Source organism: Panthera onca, chromosome B3, assembly GCF_046562875.1.
Source record: "Panthera onca isolate mPanOnc1 chromosome B3, mPanOnc1 haplotype 2, whole genome shotgun sequence".
Classification (NCBI taxonomy): domain Eukaryota; kingdom Metazoa; phylum Chordata; class Mammalia; order Carnivora; family Felidae; genus Panthera; species Panthera onca.
The window spans coordinates 118188807-118205895 of NC_138344.1; the positions used below are offsets into that span (position 1 = coordinate 118188807).

General features: G+C 49.2%; 1 protein-coding gene across 7 annotated transcripts in view; it reads right to left on the reverse strand.

Annotated features, from left to right (window-relative positions):
- MIDEAS (mitotic deacetylase associated SANT domain protein) overlaps positions 1–17089 on the reverse strand; it is a 68604-nt gene that overhangs the window by 8760 nt on the left and 42755 nt on the right. For all 7 annotated transcript variants that reach the window (XM_060620216.3, XM_060620217.3, XM_060620220.3 and 4 more), the window contains 8 exons: positions 13843–15563; positions 12207–12506; positions 6122–6467; positions 4061–4127; positions 3469–3611; positions 3261–3364; positions 2657–2732; positions 1902–1990 (listed from right to left, as the gene is read on the reverse strand). In XM_060620216.3, the coding sequence (XP_060476199.2) occupies positions 1902–1990; positions 2657–2732; positions 3261–3364; positions 3469–3611; positions 4061–4127; positions 6122–6467; positions 12207–12506; positions 13843–15315 (2598 nt within the window). In that variant the 5' untranslated portion in view covers positions 15316–15563. The remainder of the gene's footprint in view (positions 1–1901; positions 1991–2656; positions 2733–3260; positions 3365–3468; positions 3612–4060; positions 4128–6121; positions 6468–12206; positions 12507–13842; positions 15564–17089) is intronic.

A 17089-nucleotide genomic window follows, 5' to 3' on the forward strand; every position in this document is an offset into this window, starting at 1 on the left:
CTGCACTGGCAATGCAGAACCTGCTTGGGATTCTGTCTCTCTCTCTCTGCCCCTTCCCTGCTCTCGCTCTCTCAAAATAAATAAATAAACATTAAAAAAAAAAAAGTTGGATGCTCAACCGACTGAGCCACGTAGGGACCGCTTGTAACTTACTTTTAATGACTAGTTAAAACACAGAGAAATGAAATAAGCGTGTATATAAATTTAAGTATAGACCGAGAAAGAGGGAAAGCAAGTGTGACCAGTGTTAACAATTGGTAAATCTAAATGAGGAATGCGTGGGTGTTTACTGTACTATGCTTTCAATTTTTCTGTAAGTTTCAAATTTTTCAAAGTAAACAGTTAAGGGTGAAAAAGTCTGGACACCATCCCCATTCAGAGCCAGCCCAGACCCGGCAACACAGACTCCCTTCATCAATCTGGGCAACACTGTCATTCCTCCCAGGGAACAGCAACTGACAAGTGAGGATAGAAGAATGTTAAACTGTCCTATATCAGAGAGGGATTCAAGGGAGACTAACAAGAAAGCTCTGGAAAAACCTGAAAAGGAAGCAGAAGGCCTAAGTCTCACTCCTAACTCTGCCACTAAATGACTGTGTGACCTCAGGCAAGTCTCTTCACGAGTAAGATGACTTCCAAGGGCCTCCCAAGATCTGAAATCCTAGCGCGCTCCCGTTTCACAAATCCATCTGGCTACTGGGTTTAGTTTCCAGACAGATTTCCCACACACAGAGGCTCTTTAAAGGCTCTGACTCTGCCCTTTCTCCCCCAGGCTCCCAGACTGCTCTGCCAACTGCTGGGCTGCAGTGGGAGCTGGGAAGTCTGTCTACAGAGCCCAGGGGGTCAGTGAGTTCTCTGCGCCTGAGGAGAAAACAGATATGCTGTATCTCACAGGAATGGCCAAGTCACAGATTTACTAATTAGATCCTGTTTACACTTTTGTTGTCAATTCTCTCTGATCATCTGTGTGACTAACAGTCTGCTCTTTTCATTAAGGCGTTAGGGGCACCACAGTGAATTTCACAGGCGTGTACTTCGCAGAAATATTGCCCAATCGGGGAATGGAATGTTACTGAAACCCAGCAAATGACTGTCCTCACAACAGGGCCCTTGTAGAAGAATTCATCCGCACTTTGCCCAGTCCCCAGAGCTGTCCTGACACAATCTACAATTCCAGGAGGAAAGGGCACATTCTTGGAAACCCCATTCCCTCGGTGGTCTGTACAGCTGAGATTTTATGAGACAGGGCTGCTGGAAAGATGTAGGTCCTTGGATCAGCAAAACAATCTTCTCCCAGAAGAACATGGGGAGAGGCAAGATAAATTCAATCTAGGAAAAGTCAACTTGGCCTCCTCTGCTCGGTCAGCTGAGTTACTGGAAGGAAGCCCTGGGTCTGACAGGAAGAAGGCAGTGGGGGGCCCCCCTCAGCCCGGTCTGTTATACAGTCACTTGTTGGCTCTCAGTTCCCCTCATCTTAGGGTGACCTCTCCTCTACCTACTGATTGTGGCTTTTGAAGTACTCCAGCCCCCTGGGAAATGGCTCACCTCAGTCTGCAGCCTTCCTTCTCTTCCTGTTCTGCCTCAGGCAAGTCACTCTCTGAAGTCTGACACCACTGGGTCTGCCCACTCAGGCCTCCTTCTGAGACCACCCCCCCCACTCCCCACCCCCACCCCCAGCATGGCCATACTACCTTTACATGAGGGAAGAAGGCTCGGAACCAAGGGGAGGAAAGGCCCAATCTTCTCCCCTTGTTTTGTTTAGAAAATTCTCTCCGACAATACTTAGTGGCATTAACCTGCTTTTTCAGAGAGACTGCAGGGCCACCACCGGCAGAGGGAGCCCCAAATCACACAGCCGGCCCCTGGCTGCCTCTTGCGCCTGAAACAGAGCCCCAGCTCACCAGCTGCTGCACCAGGAAGAAATCCTTCTTATAGATGGCAATGCCCTTGTTGAACAGCTTCCTCTCAGCCATCTTCCACTGGTCAGAACCTGTAAGGCAAAGCGGGAGCCAGGGTTAGTGAGGTGGATGGGACTGTGAGTGGCCAGCAGAAAAGTGTGAAGTCATCCGTCCACGGTCTCTGCAGCCATTCAGAGCTGGATCCATATTTCTGCTTCCGCCACTTACTAGCCTCTGAGCCTCAATCACCTCGCTTGGGAACTGGGACCTGGTCACACAAGCCACCTCACCAGTTGTGGTGCAGACTCAAGGAGATAATGCACGTGGAACCCTTGCTGCTCTGCCTGGCACACACAAGAGGTACCACTCAACAGGGATCGGTGGCTGCTGTGATTATGCCATTTGGTCACTGTCCCTTTAAAAGCACAGTGCCCAGGATGGGACATGGCACTCCAGGGGTTGTCTAAGTTCCAAGCACCGGATGCCAATTGGGACGGCACTCCCTAGATTCCTGTCCCTTGCACCTTGCCATGGGCTTTTTTGCCTGCATGGGCTCCCACCTGCCCACGCCTTTCTCTCTGCCCCTTCAGGGCACAGGAAGCCCCTTGAGAACTACCCCATCTTTGGTGTCAGTTCTTTCACTCCGGCTCTTGGCTTATCTGCCCCCGACCTCCTCACCCCCATCCAGGGCTGTGACTCAGCACCAAGCTGGGCCCCACTGATGCTGGAGACCTTGAGGCTCCAGGTCCCAGGCTCACCTGTGTAGTGATAAGTTGCCAGTGGGTGGTTATGGGGCCGCAGGGGCTTCTTCAGTAGCAGCTTATTCAGCGTTTCCTGAAGGGGAAGTGAGGAAAAGGTCAGTGCCCTGCAGGGGTCTCAGTGGTAGGCTGAGCCTCCTAGGTGCCAGGCACAATTCAGAAGGCCTCTTCAACCCTCTGAGTAGTAAGGTGGGCATTTATTTTTACCCTGTGTAACTGCTGAGGGGCAAGAGGTTTGGCAGGATGGCAAGATCACGGAGGGTGGAGCTGCTCAGGAACCAGGCCAAGGGCCTCTTAAGAGAGAACGTGTGGCCCCCAGGACAGACAGCCATAGGTGGAGAAAGGCCTCAGTGACAGCCTTTCTGAGGGCGGGGACCCACTGACCCAGAATCAGGGACTAGGGTAGACAAGAGGACCCTGTGCAGCAAAGTCTGGAGTTTGGAACTACGACTACCTTCGGTGGAGCCCCTACAACCCCCATCCTGGTCAGACCCTCCTGCCTGCCTCCAATCAGTGGGCCAGCAGCCCTGGCTCCTGGGCAGCAGACATGGATCCATGCCAGCCTCCCTCAGGGTCCCTCCCCCCACCAGGGCCATCGTCTCACCAGGATGTCTCCCCTGGACTCATGCAGACAGTGCAGGGCCAGCTCCTGGTTGGTGCCAGCTCCAGGGAAAATACTGGAGCAGGCGGCTGTCAACAGGTCTTCCACTGGAGCAAGCGTGGGAGGGGAGGAGAAGAAATCTCGTTCAGGGCCTAACCCACCCACCTGTCCAACAGCCCACCTTCACTTGCTGGTGCAGGCCCCCTCTCACCTTGCCTCTGCTTCTCCCGGCTGCTCTCTAGGTCCTCCCACGGCTGCCACACCAAGTCGGCCTTGTGGGGGTCTGCAGCTGCCAGAGCACGATCCCTTATGGAGGGGATTTCCGCTTGGAACCGGGAGCCCACGTTGATCCGTCTGCAGGGGTGGAAAGGGCAGGGAGTGAGGCCTCACCTCGCGGGCACAGGGAATCTTTCTCTCTGGGATGGGAGAAGATGCAGGGGGTAGTCCGCAGACGCTGAGCACAGCAAGACCTCAGCTGAGTGTAAGGAATTTGGCTTCCGTGAGAACAGCCTGGCAAACGGGACCTGGTAGTGCCCAGAGGTTGGAAAGGGGAGAAGCTTCGAGTTTACAGATAGGGAAAGAGTCTCTTGGACTGCCCTGCCGATACTCAGAGGCAAATTCAAACCGAGCTGGTCCTTTCCTTTAGGGTGGGGACAGTAAAGCCCAGAGCCAGTTGCAGAATCTCAGAGGCTGTTCAGCCCTCTGTGGGCCCCACACAACCCTCCTCTTCCTCACAGGGCCTGCGTGCACTGGACCCCATCGGCCACCCTCGTACCATAGGCCAGAGGAAGGGCTGCACTTACGGCTCGATGCTCACTGGGGTGGCCTCCCCCATCACAGAGAGGACAGGTGGGGTGACTTCAGCGCTATCTATGGGACAAAAGGCACATCGGTGAACGGCACCCTCCTGCCTTCAGCAAGCCGCCCCTCCCCCACCCCACCCTACATGGCTGCTCCGTTTGCACAAGAGCCATGGCAGTGACTCACAGAGACTCGTACTTGGAAATCAGGCACGGTGAATCCTGGCTCCTCAGCCTGCAACTGTGACGACTAACTGTGACTTTGCCAAGCACGTGGGTGCTTCTGTTTTCACACCTGCTGCAAGGGGCTATTACTACCTACCTCCTAGGGTTAATGCGAGGACTGAATGAAATCATGCACAAAGCCTCGCCCTCAATAAATATTAGCTACTACCATTACCACTACCACTACCACCACCACCCAAAGCTGGGTCCCTGCCCCAGGAGCTCCCATACTACAGAATTAGCTCCAACATTAAACTATGCTTGCTCTAGTAAAGAAGCTGAAACGTTTGGCACACTAGCAAGGCAGTGAAGGAGAACCCTGTTCATATCTCCTCGCTTCCATGCTGGATTCTCTGCCTCAGTTTCTCCTGAACTAATCTTAGTGCCCCACATGGAGGCACTCCCTTGCTCCAAAAATCTTTGCTGACCTCCCCCCACCTTTGCAACTTGCAACTCCTCAGCTTGGCTCACTCATGCAGCTCCCCTTTCATCTATGCCTCCCACCACCCCCTTGCCCGGACCCTGGAACCTAGCTGACTGCTTACTCATGGCTCCTCGCTCTTCCTGCACGGTCCTACCTCCAGGCCTTTCCACCACTCATTCCGGTGCTGAGTGTGCCCTCCCCACCTCCTTCCTAGTTCAAGCTCTTAGCTCTAGCCCCACCCTCTCCTGGAGGCTTTCTCACCACCCCAGGCTAGTAGGCTCTGCAGGCTTTGGAGGTTAGGGTCTCCCTCACTCACTTGCTGTTGATCCCACTGTGCCCAGAACCTCTGCTTTTCTGTCTCCCAGGTTTCCATGTCAACTCCCTAATGACCCTGTACTCTCTTTAGAACTGACAGACCCGTGCTGTCCCATACACTACTGGAGCCTTCACAGGACCCAGTTCAATGCTTTACGCCCAGGTACTCGATAAATGCTCATGGATGGACAGGCCTCTCTTTGTTGCCGGTCTGGTCTCTACGGTGATTTCTTCCTGCACAACCCAGGCTCGGAGAGAAGCTTGGAAGGTAGGTGGGAGGGTGGAATGGAAGGCCAGCCAGCCAGCCCAGGGTGAGCCATTTCTCACCCACAGACACCAGGGGGCACCAGAGAGCTAGGGCATGGGAGGTCAGGGTCAAAGGGTAATCTAGTGATGGGAGGCTTCACCCTTGTTCTACCTCTGGAGGTGTTTACTCCCACTTAATCCTCCACCACACTACGAGATAAGATTATCCCATTTTTCAAAGGAAATGGATTTTTTTGTGGAGTGGCCCACATTTTTCAACAGTTCACCACCCGGGCCAGCCAACATGTCTGCTCTTGGCCAAAACAACTATTTAAGAGCCCCAGGAGGCAGGATCTACCACATAATATTAAGAGCAAGCACGATGCTGCTCCAGGCACGGTGTTTTAAGTGCTTTACGTTTGTTACTGCCTCTGAACCTCACCACAACCCCGTGAATTGGCTATCAGGTTGAACATAGGAAACTGCTATTTGTGGATCCAGAAATAGATTAAATTGGCAATTTCACCAACAACCAAGTACTACTAATATCCTCAATTAAATACTAAAGAAACTGAAGCCCAGAGAGTTTCAATGACTTGCACAGGGAACATAACAGTAAATTGTAGAATTGGGATTTGAACCCAAGCAATTGGGCTGATATCCCCTACCCCATCCCTGCCTGTTCTTGAACCAGGACAACCACCTTTTCTCTCTCAGAGAAGAGAGAGTGGAGCCCCTTTTCCCAGTGTTCCAGCCCAATCCCCAGCAGCCTTATGGGCAGAGTCTCATTCCTGCCCATTGCCTTCCCTCCCCACATTCCCTGCCCCCATGGCCCCTGAGGGTGGGTCACTCACTAGACCGGAGCAGGGTGCGATGGGCACTCTTTGGCGTGATGGGAGGAGGGGCTGGGATGCTGCTGGTTGACATGATGGCATTGAAATAGAGGCCAGAGCCTTCCCGCACAGGACTGAGGATTGGGGGAGGGGTGTAGGGGGGTAGCTCAAAACTCCGCTCAGAGGGGTGGTCAGCTAGGCGGACAGGAGAGCGCAGGTGGCTCTGGTATGGGGTGATGTTGGAGTAGACGGGAGGGGCAATGAAAGTGCCCGCCTTGGTAGGGATGATCAGGGGCTCAGGCCGTGGCCGCTGCTTTGGTTTCCGCACTGAAGGTTCCCCTTCCAACTTGACATTCATGTCATCAGCCTGGAGAAGGAAACAGAACCAAGATAGCTCAGACTCTTATGTGCTGGGAAAACTGAAGTCTTGACCATTGCTGGTCAGTCTCACCTTTCGAACTTAGCCTGCCCACCACACCCACCAACGCAAGCCTGAGACAGGGAACAGGTCCAAAAACCCTTCTTACTGTCTCCACTAGGGCAGGGGTCAGCAAACTGTTTCTGTAAAGGGACAGATAATAAATGTAGGCTTTGTGGACTGCACCCAGTCTCTGTTACATATTCTTCTTCTCCTCTTCCCCACTCTTTTTAAATAATCCTTTTAAAATGTTTAAAAAAAAAAAAAGATACAAGGTAAAATCTATTCTTACATCTGGATATGGCCCACAGGCCATAGTTCCCAATACCTAATGTGAAGTATGCTATTGGACAGAGAACTGTAGTAGTTAAGGGCCCAGGCTCTGCAGCTAGATTGCTTAGAATGGGCTCTACCCCCTTTACTTATCACTTAAAATGTCTTAACTTCTCTGTGCATCATCATTTTTAACATGGGAATAGTAAGTACCTACCAAATGGATTAGCTATGAGGACTAAATTAATTAATATGTGGAAATCACTGAGAACAGTAACTGACATGTAGTAATTACTCAATAAATACTGGCTGCTATCAAGCTGTATATTAGATGGAGGTCCCTACTATGTGTCAAGACCTGAGCTGGGCATGGGACCACAAAAGGAAGAAGACAGTCCTGTCCTTGCAGCACTTTTTCTCATAAAATTAGTCCTACGATAACAGACCAGCCTACTTATGCTGTCAAAGGTTAGCCCTCCTAGCTTACACTTCTCCCTGCTCGATATGCCTCATGGGTCTCCATGTAGAATAGAGGGTAGAGCTGTAAGGGAAGAGAAGCCTTTCTCTGCTCCATCCCTATCCTCTCAAAAGAGAATGGAACCCTATGAGGGTGAGCAATATCCAGATCATCTCCCTGAGTACAGAGCTGGCCCATAGGTGAGGTTGGCCACATTGACTAAGTAGACCTGGGAAGAGTAGGCTTTCCCCCTCTCCCCGTGTCCAGCTCCCACAACACCTTTCAGCAGAGGGCACTGACTGTCCGTGAGGTCTTGGCCATGTCCTTTACCCATTTGTGCCCTCTTTCCTTTTCTATAGACTAGGAAGAAATGAAATTTTTCGTTCTTTCTCCCTTAGGGGAATAAGATGATTGCACAGAAAAAAATGCAGTGGAACCAAAGGCCCCAAACTTGTTAGACAAGAAATCCAATATGAACTCAGTTAGCCGTAATGATTTGTAATTTTGTAATAAGGGCAATGGAATTAAACTATTTTGAATATTTGACAATATTTTTTGTATTCATTTTTTTTAGGTGTGATAATATTGAGGCTATGTTAAAGGAAGGAAGGAAAAAAGGAAGGAATCTTATATATAATGTACTTCAGATATAAACCTAAATATTTATGAACTTAATGATATGATGTTTGGGATTTGCTTCAAAAAAAAAAAAAAAACAAAAAACCAGTGGTAAGGAAAAGTAGAGATACAAATAAAAAATGATTTGGCTATATTTTGAAAACCATGAAAGCTGGGTGATGGCTACATATTTAGGTTCAATTTACCATTCCCTATACTTTTGTGCAAGATTGAAATATCTATAATACAAGGAAAAACAAATAACTAAATAAAAAGAGTAACCAAAAAAATAAACATCTTCCTAAGCCTGGTGTAGTGTAAGTGCTCACGGGCGGGAGTTGCAGGAGATCTAAATTCCAGGGCTACCTCTGTCATTACTTGGCTGTATAAACATAGGTAAGTCTCTGGCCTTTTCTGGACCTATTTCCTCAACTATGAAATGGGTATGTTGAGCTGTGTAGTTGTTCAGGCTCCTTCCTGCCATCCTCAGGATAAACTGAGGCCTCTAGCCTCCAACCTCTATCACAACCAGAGAATAAGACCCCGGAGAGTAGAGACTGTGCTGCTCATGACAATCTTAAAGCTCCCCTTTTTGTTACAGAGGAAAGAATCACAGGCTAGCTCTCCAGCTGAGAATAACTAGAAAATTCAGGCTCAATATAAAAACCACATTTTTGAAGGTATCAGAGAGCAAATAAGTTGTCAAAGACCTGAAGAGCCAAGATACAGGAAATGAAAGAAAGTGAAAAAGTGAGCCCAGCATCTGGAGTTGTGCTTTCCCTAGAGGTGGGTGCATTACTGGAAGAGGTAAGTGGGAAGCTGAGCAACTAAATGGAGTTTAGGGCTTGCCAGGGAAGGAGAGGCTGATAATCCCCCAGGCTTTGGATTGGGACTCCAAAGGGCTATATCCTCAGAATAAAGGTGAATCAGAAATAGATTAGTCCACATGTGGAATAATGCCCAATTTAAAATCATCTCATTTCAATCTCTGATTAAATTAAAATAATTCAGGATTGCTAATGCCCTTTGCTACCTGTCAGATGCAAAGATAAGTCCTCTCTGGAAGACAAGAAAAACATCCAGAGTCTTTAATTACTTCAACAATTTTTCATATATGTCTGACATGCAATTAAAACTAGCCAGATATACAACAGAACAAAATGTGATTTAAAAACAAGAAGTAATGTAACAGAAAGAGACCCATGGGATCCCATTAATGGAGTTATCAGACATAAACTTTAAGAAAACTATGCTTAGGTTATGCAATAAAATAAAAGGTTGAAGTCTTCATCAAAGAATTAGAAACTCTAAAAATGAACCAAATAGAAATTCAGTAACTGAAAAAAAAAAAAAAAAACTAGAAATAAGAACTCAGTGAGTTGGCTTAACAACATATTAGATACAGCTAAAGAGAGAATAGGTAAACTAAAAGATAGTCCAGACTAAGAGAAAAATGGAAAACACAGATAAGTGCATAACAGACAAAATAGGGGATATGGTAAAGAACTCTTACAAATGTGTAACTAGAGTCCCAGAAGGAGAGAAGAGAGGAAATAGTCTTTAAGGAAGACTACAAATTCTAAACAGGATAAATACAAAGAAAACCAATAGGTATAACAGCAAAAACTGGTGAAAACCAATGACCAAAAAAAAAAAAGTTTAAAAGCAACAAGATAAAAAAAAAAAAAAAAAGCTTGTAGCACCTGGGTGGCTCAGTTCGTTAAGCATCCGACTTTGGCTCAGGTCATGATCTCACGGTTGGTGAGTTCAAGCCCCACATCAGGCTCTGTGCTCACAGCTCAGAGCCTGGAGCCTGCTTTGGATTCTGTGTCTCCCTCTGCCTCTGCCCCTCCCCCACTTGCACTCTGTCTCTCCAAAATAAATAAACGTTTAAAAACTTTAAAAAAAAAAAAAAGCTTAAATTCAAAGAAGCAACAATATGGCTAATGGTGATTTCCCAACACCGTAACTACAATGGAAGTCTGAAGACTATAGAATGACATATCCTTTTAGTGCTAAGAGAAAAATAACTACCAACAACAGAATTCTCTACCCAGCTTCAAAACTGAAGAAATAAAAACATGTTCAGACAATCAAAGACTAATAAATTTCATCATTAACAGACCTGCACTAAAGGAAATACTAAGGAATATTCTTCAAGCAGCACAAAAATGATCTGAGATAGAAGCTTGGAGATATGAGAAGAAATGAAAAACAACAAATACATACAGTAAGTCTTTCAGGCTAAAATGGACAACAACTGAACAAAACAATAATGTTATCACTGAGTAATGTATAGAATTGTTGAATCACTAGACTGTATACCTAAAACTAATATAACACTATATGTTAACTATATTGGAATTAAAATTTAAAACTTAACAAAAACAATGATGTTATATCATCCTGGTGATGTTAAAATATTTAGAGAATGAAAATACATGTTAATAATTCTATAAGTGAGAGATTAGTGGAAAACAGAGTTAAAGTGTTGTAAGAACTTTGCATTGTTCTAGAAGAGGTAAAATATGAATTTACATTAGATTTCAATAAGCCAAGAATGCATATTTTACTCTCTAGTAGCTCTTCTCAACCAGAGAATTAAGGCCTAATGTAAGTTTTCATGGTATGTAATGACTTAGCTTCTTGCCTGTGCATCTGGAAAGGGTACGAGCTATGTGCCATGCTCCAGTGAATTGCAAAACTAGTCACTCAAATTCCTTATTGTGGGGCTTAGTTCCCTCCAATTAATCCAGGTAAGAAAGGCTGCTTGGGTAATTACTAAAGGAGTAATAATTAAGTAAATAAATAAGAATAAGGAATAAACAAGTATATAAATAATAGTAAAGGGGGAAATGGAATGACAAACCCAATCAATCCAAAGTGGGAGAAGGGAGAGGTAGCGAAGAACAGAAGAAGCAATATGGAATAAATAGCAAAAAGTAGAGGGCAGATTTAAACCCAAGTATATCAGTAATTGCATTAAATGTAAACTGTATCAATGCTCTAAAAGACGAAAGTTGTTAGAACAGGTAATAACAAACACCAATTATATGCCACTTGAAAGATACACCTTAAGGGCTAAAAGTAAAAAGATGGAAAAGATACACATCTCATCTTCCTCCCCACAACACTAACCAAAAGAAATCTAAATATTTCACAAAGTAGGAGCAGCTGGGTGGCTCAGTCAGTTAAGCATCCAGCTCTTGGTTTGGGCTCAGGTCATGATCTCATGGTTGGTGGGATCGAGCTCCATGTTTTGAACTCGGAGGCTGCTTGAGATTCTCTGTCCCTCTCTCTCTGCCCCCCCACCCCTTCCCCCCACTCATGCTCTCTCTTTCTCTCTTGAAATGGAATGAAATAAAATAAAATATTTCACAAAGTAGATTTTAAGAGGCAAGAAGAGGGGCACCTGGGTGGCTCAGTCAGTTAAGCGTCCGACTTCGGCTCAGGTCATGATCTCACAGTTTGTGAGTTCAAGCCCCACATTGGGCTCTCTGCTGTCAGCACAGAGCCTCTTATGGATCCTCTGTCTCCCTCTCTCTCTGCCCCTCCATCACTCACACACATGTGCGTGCTCTCTCTCTCTCCAAAATAAATAAACACCAAAAACAAAGAGGCAACAGGGTGCCTGGGTGGCTCAGTCAGTTAGGCTTCCGACTTCGGCTCAGGTCATGATCTTGCAGTTAGTGAGTTCAAGCCCTGTGTCGGGCTCTGTGCTGACAGCTCAGAGCCTGGAGCCTGCTTCAGATTCTGTGTCTCCCTCTCTCTCTGCCCCTCCCCTGCTCACGCTCTGTCTCTGTCTCTCAAAACATGAATAAACATTAAAAAAAAATTCTTCTTAATAAAAAAAAGATGCAAAAAGATTAGTAAAGATAAAAAGAAACATTTCACAATGATGAAGTGTCTAATCCACTTCTAAATGAGTATGCATTGCATCAAAATGTGTAAAACAAATACTGACAAAAAACTAAAATAGATAAAACCCCAACCTTAGATTTCAACATATATATGTTTGTATTGACAGGACAAGTAAACATCTCTATATCCCAACGCCTAGCACAAAATCTGACCCATATTAGAGGTGAAAATTTGCTGACCTAAAATGAAAGATTCACACATCCTAGATTTTCATAAGCAGTCTCAGTTTCAAGTATAAAACTGTCTCATTGTCTCCCTAAGTGCATTTATCCATAAGTTTGGCTTGGAAAATATAAACAGTATCTCGCAGGTTGCTTGAATCCCTCCTATACTACCATGACCTCTTTTTTCCCATAGGGTACTAGGCCCCCAGGAGCACACAGGTACTATAGGTGTTTGCATGGGGAGCCCCCTCATACCTGAGCTGGAGCATCAGCCCCAGGAATACGGGTGGACCGCCTGCGGGTGACAATGACTGACGGCTTGTGTTCAGCGGGGTTCTGTTCGGGACCCTTTCCATCCTCATCAACACCTCCAGCTTGGGCTGCCTCAGTTGGGTCCACAGTCCGCACAGGCACAGACACTGGGATGATGAGGGGTACCATCCCGCTGTCCTCTCGTGCTCGCTTGGCAGCTAAGGAAGGCTCAGAAAACTCCACCCCACACTTGGTGGTTGAAGCCAGCACACTTTTCCGCTTCTCCTCAGAGCCACTGGCATCCTGGAGAAGGAGAGGGAGGGGGAACGAAGGTAAGATTTAGAAGATAAGTCCTAATAAGTCCAGGACCCCTAGTCGCATTTGATTCAGGAACCCATAATGGTTCCCAATGGTCTTTCCCTAAATACCTTTTCTCTCATCACACTCCCAAATACTCTCCATAACCTCCCTCTGCCAGGTCCTCCAATCCTGGCCTGGTGCAGCGGTCCTCAGATGACCATCTTGGGCCACAAGTGGCTTACACATGTGTTTCGTTTGACCTGCACAGTGTGTGGCACATGCAATAGTATCTAAATTCAAAACCTATTTCTGCAGGGGCGCCTGGGTGGCTCAGTCAGTTAAGCATCTGACTCTTGATTTCGGCTCAGGTCATGGTCTCACAGTTCAAGAGTTCGAGCCTTATGTCGGCCTCTGTGCTGTGTCAGTGTGGTGCCTTCTTGGAATTCTCTCTCCCTCTCTCTCTGCCCCTACCCCACTCATTCTCTAAAATAAATTTTAAAAACTTAAATAAAAAAAACAAAAAAAACTTATTTCTGCAAAAGAAGTAAACAAGCAACTTTTTACAAGGTAATGATGGTCTTTGTATCTTTTCCCCATTGGAAACTGCCTGAAGTCAAGTTCTGTAGCTTCTGACAATCCAGCCTTGCTGTAGGCATTGGGGGTGGGGGGGGGGGGGCGGTTTGAAACCTCCAGTGAAGGAGGGGAAAACACTGGCTTTGGAGTCAGATGCCAGGCCTTTATCTTAGCTTTATAACCTTGGAAATCCTCCATGGGCCTCAGCAACCCTGTCGTAGGGTTTGATGATAAATTACTTCTCTGATCAAGTGTAAGAAACTCCACGTACAAGAGAGGTGCTCAAATTCTATTCATTCTTCTTCCCTGTTGTTACTGTCCTTTCTTTTAAATCAACTTTATTGCCAGTAAAATTCACATACAACAAAATGCACCTATTTGTCATCAGTTCGATGCATTTTGACAAGTATCATCACCCGTGGAAACCACTGCCACGGTCTCATTTTAGGATACTGGATCTGGCAATGGTTTCACCTTCCTCAACTCCCAATCCTTCATGTGCCAAATGAAGAAGCCAACCCATGACAGTGTTTTGCACCTTCCTGCCTGCAAACCTTTCATCTTTCCTTCAGGTATGAATGCACCTACGTAGAGATTCTTTGCATGGAGGGAGTTTAGAACTTCCTGAAGCATATGGGTTCTTTCATTTCCTTCAGTGAAGAAGAAAACCACCCCGTAGACCTGGAGTCACTTGCTCGCCCCTGGCCGCAGACACAGCTCACCCTGCCCTCTGCCAGGCCAGGCCTCCATCCCATGCCACTCTCACCTTTGCGTTCTGCAGTGAGGCCAGCTCCACTGCCTTCTGGGCCAGGGTCAGCAAATTGGCCTCCTGGGATGCCCGGCGCCTCCGTCGAGTGCTCTGGATCACCCCACCCCGTAGCACCTGCCCACAGTCCCCTGTGCCCACTGCCCGCATGCCCTCCTCGTTGCCCATCGTGGGAGCCTCCCGCTCCCGACCGTTGGGTGCCAGTCTCTCCCCATCAGACAGCAACTGCGACTCCCTCAGCTCCAGCGGGAATCCCAGAGCTTCAGAATGGGGGTGCCCCAAGGGCCCGGGTGGTGGCTGCTGTGGGGGCCAGTGATGTAGGAATAGGTTGCTGGTGGGCTCCTGTCCAGGCTGGGTGCCAGCCACATCCAGAGGGGCAGAAGGCAGGACACCCTCCTTCGAGAGGCGGCGGGAGCGGCGGGGGAAGGCGATCTGGGACTGAGGTAGCACAGGCTGTGGGGCTGACTCCTGCAGGAGGGCCTTGCGCAGTTCTGGGTTCATATCAGGGTTGGGGGGGAAGGGGTAGGGCGCCATGCTGTGGTGAGCCAGGTGGGATTGCCCCAGGGGTCCGGCCGGCTGCAGGCCAAAGTCCTGGGGCTGCTGAGAGGGTGGCTGCTGCATGGGATAGAAGTTCTCAAAGAGCTGCATCTGGGGAAGGGCGGCCTGTTGCTGCTGCTGCTGTTGCGGCTGCTGCTGCTGCGGCTGCTTCTGCGGTGGGAAAGCCGCAACGGGGTTGGGGGGCGGTGGGCCCTGCCGGAAGACCTGCCGGTTCACCTGGTGGCCGAACGCCAGCTGGAAAGGTTGCAGGGGCAGTGTCTGGTTTGGGGGCTTCTTGGCCACATGGAAAGAGTTCAGGGGCGTCTGGGGCCGCCCTACCTCCAGCTGCACCTTCTGTGGCATCATCGGCCGCACGGCATTTCCGTAGCGGTCCAGCTGCGGTCCGCCTCCTTTCTCCCGCTTCAGTGCCTCGGGGTGGTTGTAGTAGGTAGAGACCCCCATGCCAGGATGAGGGCTCCCCTTGGGTCCACTGTAGAGGGGCAGGCTGTGGCGGTTCCATGTCGAGTGGGGTGGAGGCTGGCCTGGCTGCTGCTGCCAGCCACTGTCACTGACACCCCCACCGCCTCCACGCTCAGGGCCCCGCCCTGGAGCCATCACAGAGTTGGGCCACTTGACCGAGCCCACCTGCTGGGACAACATGGCCGCCGTGGTCCGCTCGGAACCATACACCACAGAGTTCAGCAGGGCCAGGCTGTTCGGAGGGGGTAGCTCCACAGGCTGGGAGACAGGGGCGGCCCCTGCCGGACCCTCGTGCCCAAAGTAAGGCTCCTCCTTCACTCTGGTGGACTGTGGAGGGGCTGGGGGCTGCTGTGGGGCCTGCAGGGGTGGGGGCTGCTCCTTGGGAGCTGGCTCCTGGTCCCCAAAGAGGCAACGCTTCCGTTTGTTCTGAGCCTTGGGCTGGGCCTGGAGGTTCATGGTGTGGCCAACTGGGCCCCGGCAGTGAGCCCTATTTCACCAGCTGCCCATCCCCCGTGGGGATGTTCTGCTGGAAGCCCAGCTCTAGTCCAGGAGCCAGTGGGGGCAGAACAGGGGGAGGGGAAAGTGCTGGGGGGTGAGGTCAGGCACAGGGCGAAAGAACTGTTGGCTCTTCCTTGCTCTTTGTAGGATGGCTCTTGGGCTCATCTACTCTTCCCAGTTCATGATGTTCCACAGGACCCTGGAGCCTGCAGACAGAAGAATAGTGACAGTGTCAGCCATAGCCTCCCAGGATGCCCCGGATGTTAGCACAGGTATGAGAGATGGACCCAAGTTCACAGAGCAGCACAGGTGAGGCAGGAGCCAGAACCTTGGGGGAACTACCAGAAGGCAGCGCTTTGTGACTCTGTGTCCCACCACCTCACCCTGCAGCATTTGGTTGTGTAATCTGTACCCGGCACAAAGGCACCACCCTGGGAACAAGGGGGGCTGAGATCCAGTCAGAGCCCCTGTAGCCAAGATGGGAAAAGGAGTGACAAAGGCCATGTTGAGCTCCCATCTCAGTTGACTCCCCTTGCCCAGTTGGTGGAGCACATCTGTCCATGCAGTAGCCTCCCCACCAGACCCAGAAGGAGCTTTATGCAGCCAATGCCTCCTCTGATGCTCTGAGCTTATCTCAAGCACAGGAAGTAGAGACAACAGGGGTCATTCCTAACTAACCATGTGGCTCCAGGGTGGGAGCCCACCAAGTCCTTGCAGAGTCCAAGGCCCAGGGCTAGGCTCACGTCCTTTGCACTGAGGCATGTAGGTGAGGCCCTAGAAGGGTATGTGCAGTTCTAGCCCCACCCCTGGGAGGAGCTGCAGGGTGGGACCGTGGCTGCCAGAGCCTTCCCTAAACCAGCACAGAACCTGTTTTGCAGCCCTGGCTGGCTGGAGGCGGGATCCAGCCCGGTAGCCAGTCAGCAATCCCCACCTACCCTCCTCCTCCACTGCCAAAGAGCTCCCGATCAAAGGACTAGAGTAACTATGATACTGAGGGGATGCAGATTGCTAGAATTTAGATCTGGAGGGATTTTCCTATGACATAGTGTGAGTTAGAGTGCTCAGAGTGTCTGTGGTTATTTTCTAACTTGATTTAAAAAACAAAACAAAACACATTGCTCTATTTATCCTGCTACAGGACAGTCAAAATGAAGACCAGTATTTTATAACTTACATGTATTTTCAAAGACTTTGTCTTTCTTCAGAGAGGGTTTTTTTTCCCCCTCCCTGGGAAGTTGGTGAGGGTGGGAGCTACATGGCCTACTTCTTCCCCACGAGATTCTGGTCCCGAGCCAGTCAGGCCAGGAAGGGAAGGGAGGGGAGCTCAGGAAGCCCTGGGGAATAAATCTGCAGGTCCGGACCAACCTCAGACCTCAGACCCTAGAAGCTCCAGGTCCTAGTTAGCAGTCCCAGGGGTTCCCAGGAAATCAACCCGGCCAAGAAGGGCCGGGCAGTAAGAGCAGGCTCGCAGTGTGAGGCCTCCTATCACCCGTTCACAGGCTTCCCCAGCTCCCCAGCCCTTCCCCTCCTGAGCGGCTGTGACTCACTCCAGCCCCCCCACCACCTGCCTTTCACTTTCACCAGCACCCAGAAGGGGAGGAACTTCCTCCTCCATTTCCTTTCTCAGCTCTGGGCCCTGAAGTAAGTGAGAGAGAGTGAGAGAGAGAGAGAGAGAGAGAGAGACAGAGAGAGAGAGAGAGAGACTCTTCCCTCTGGCACCCCCTTTGTCTTC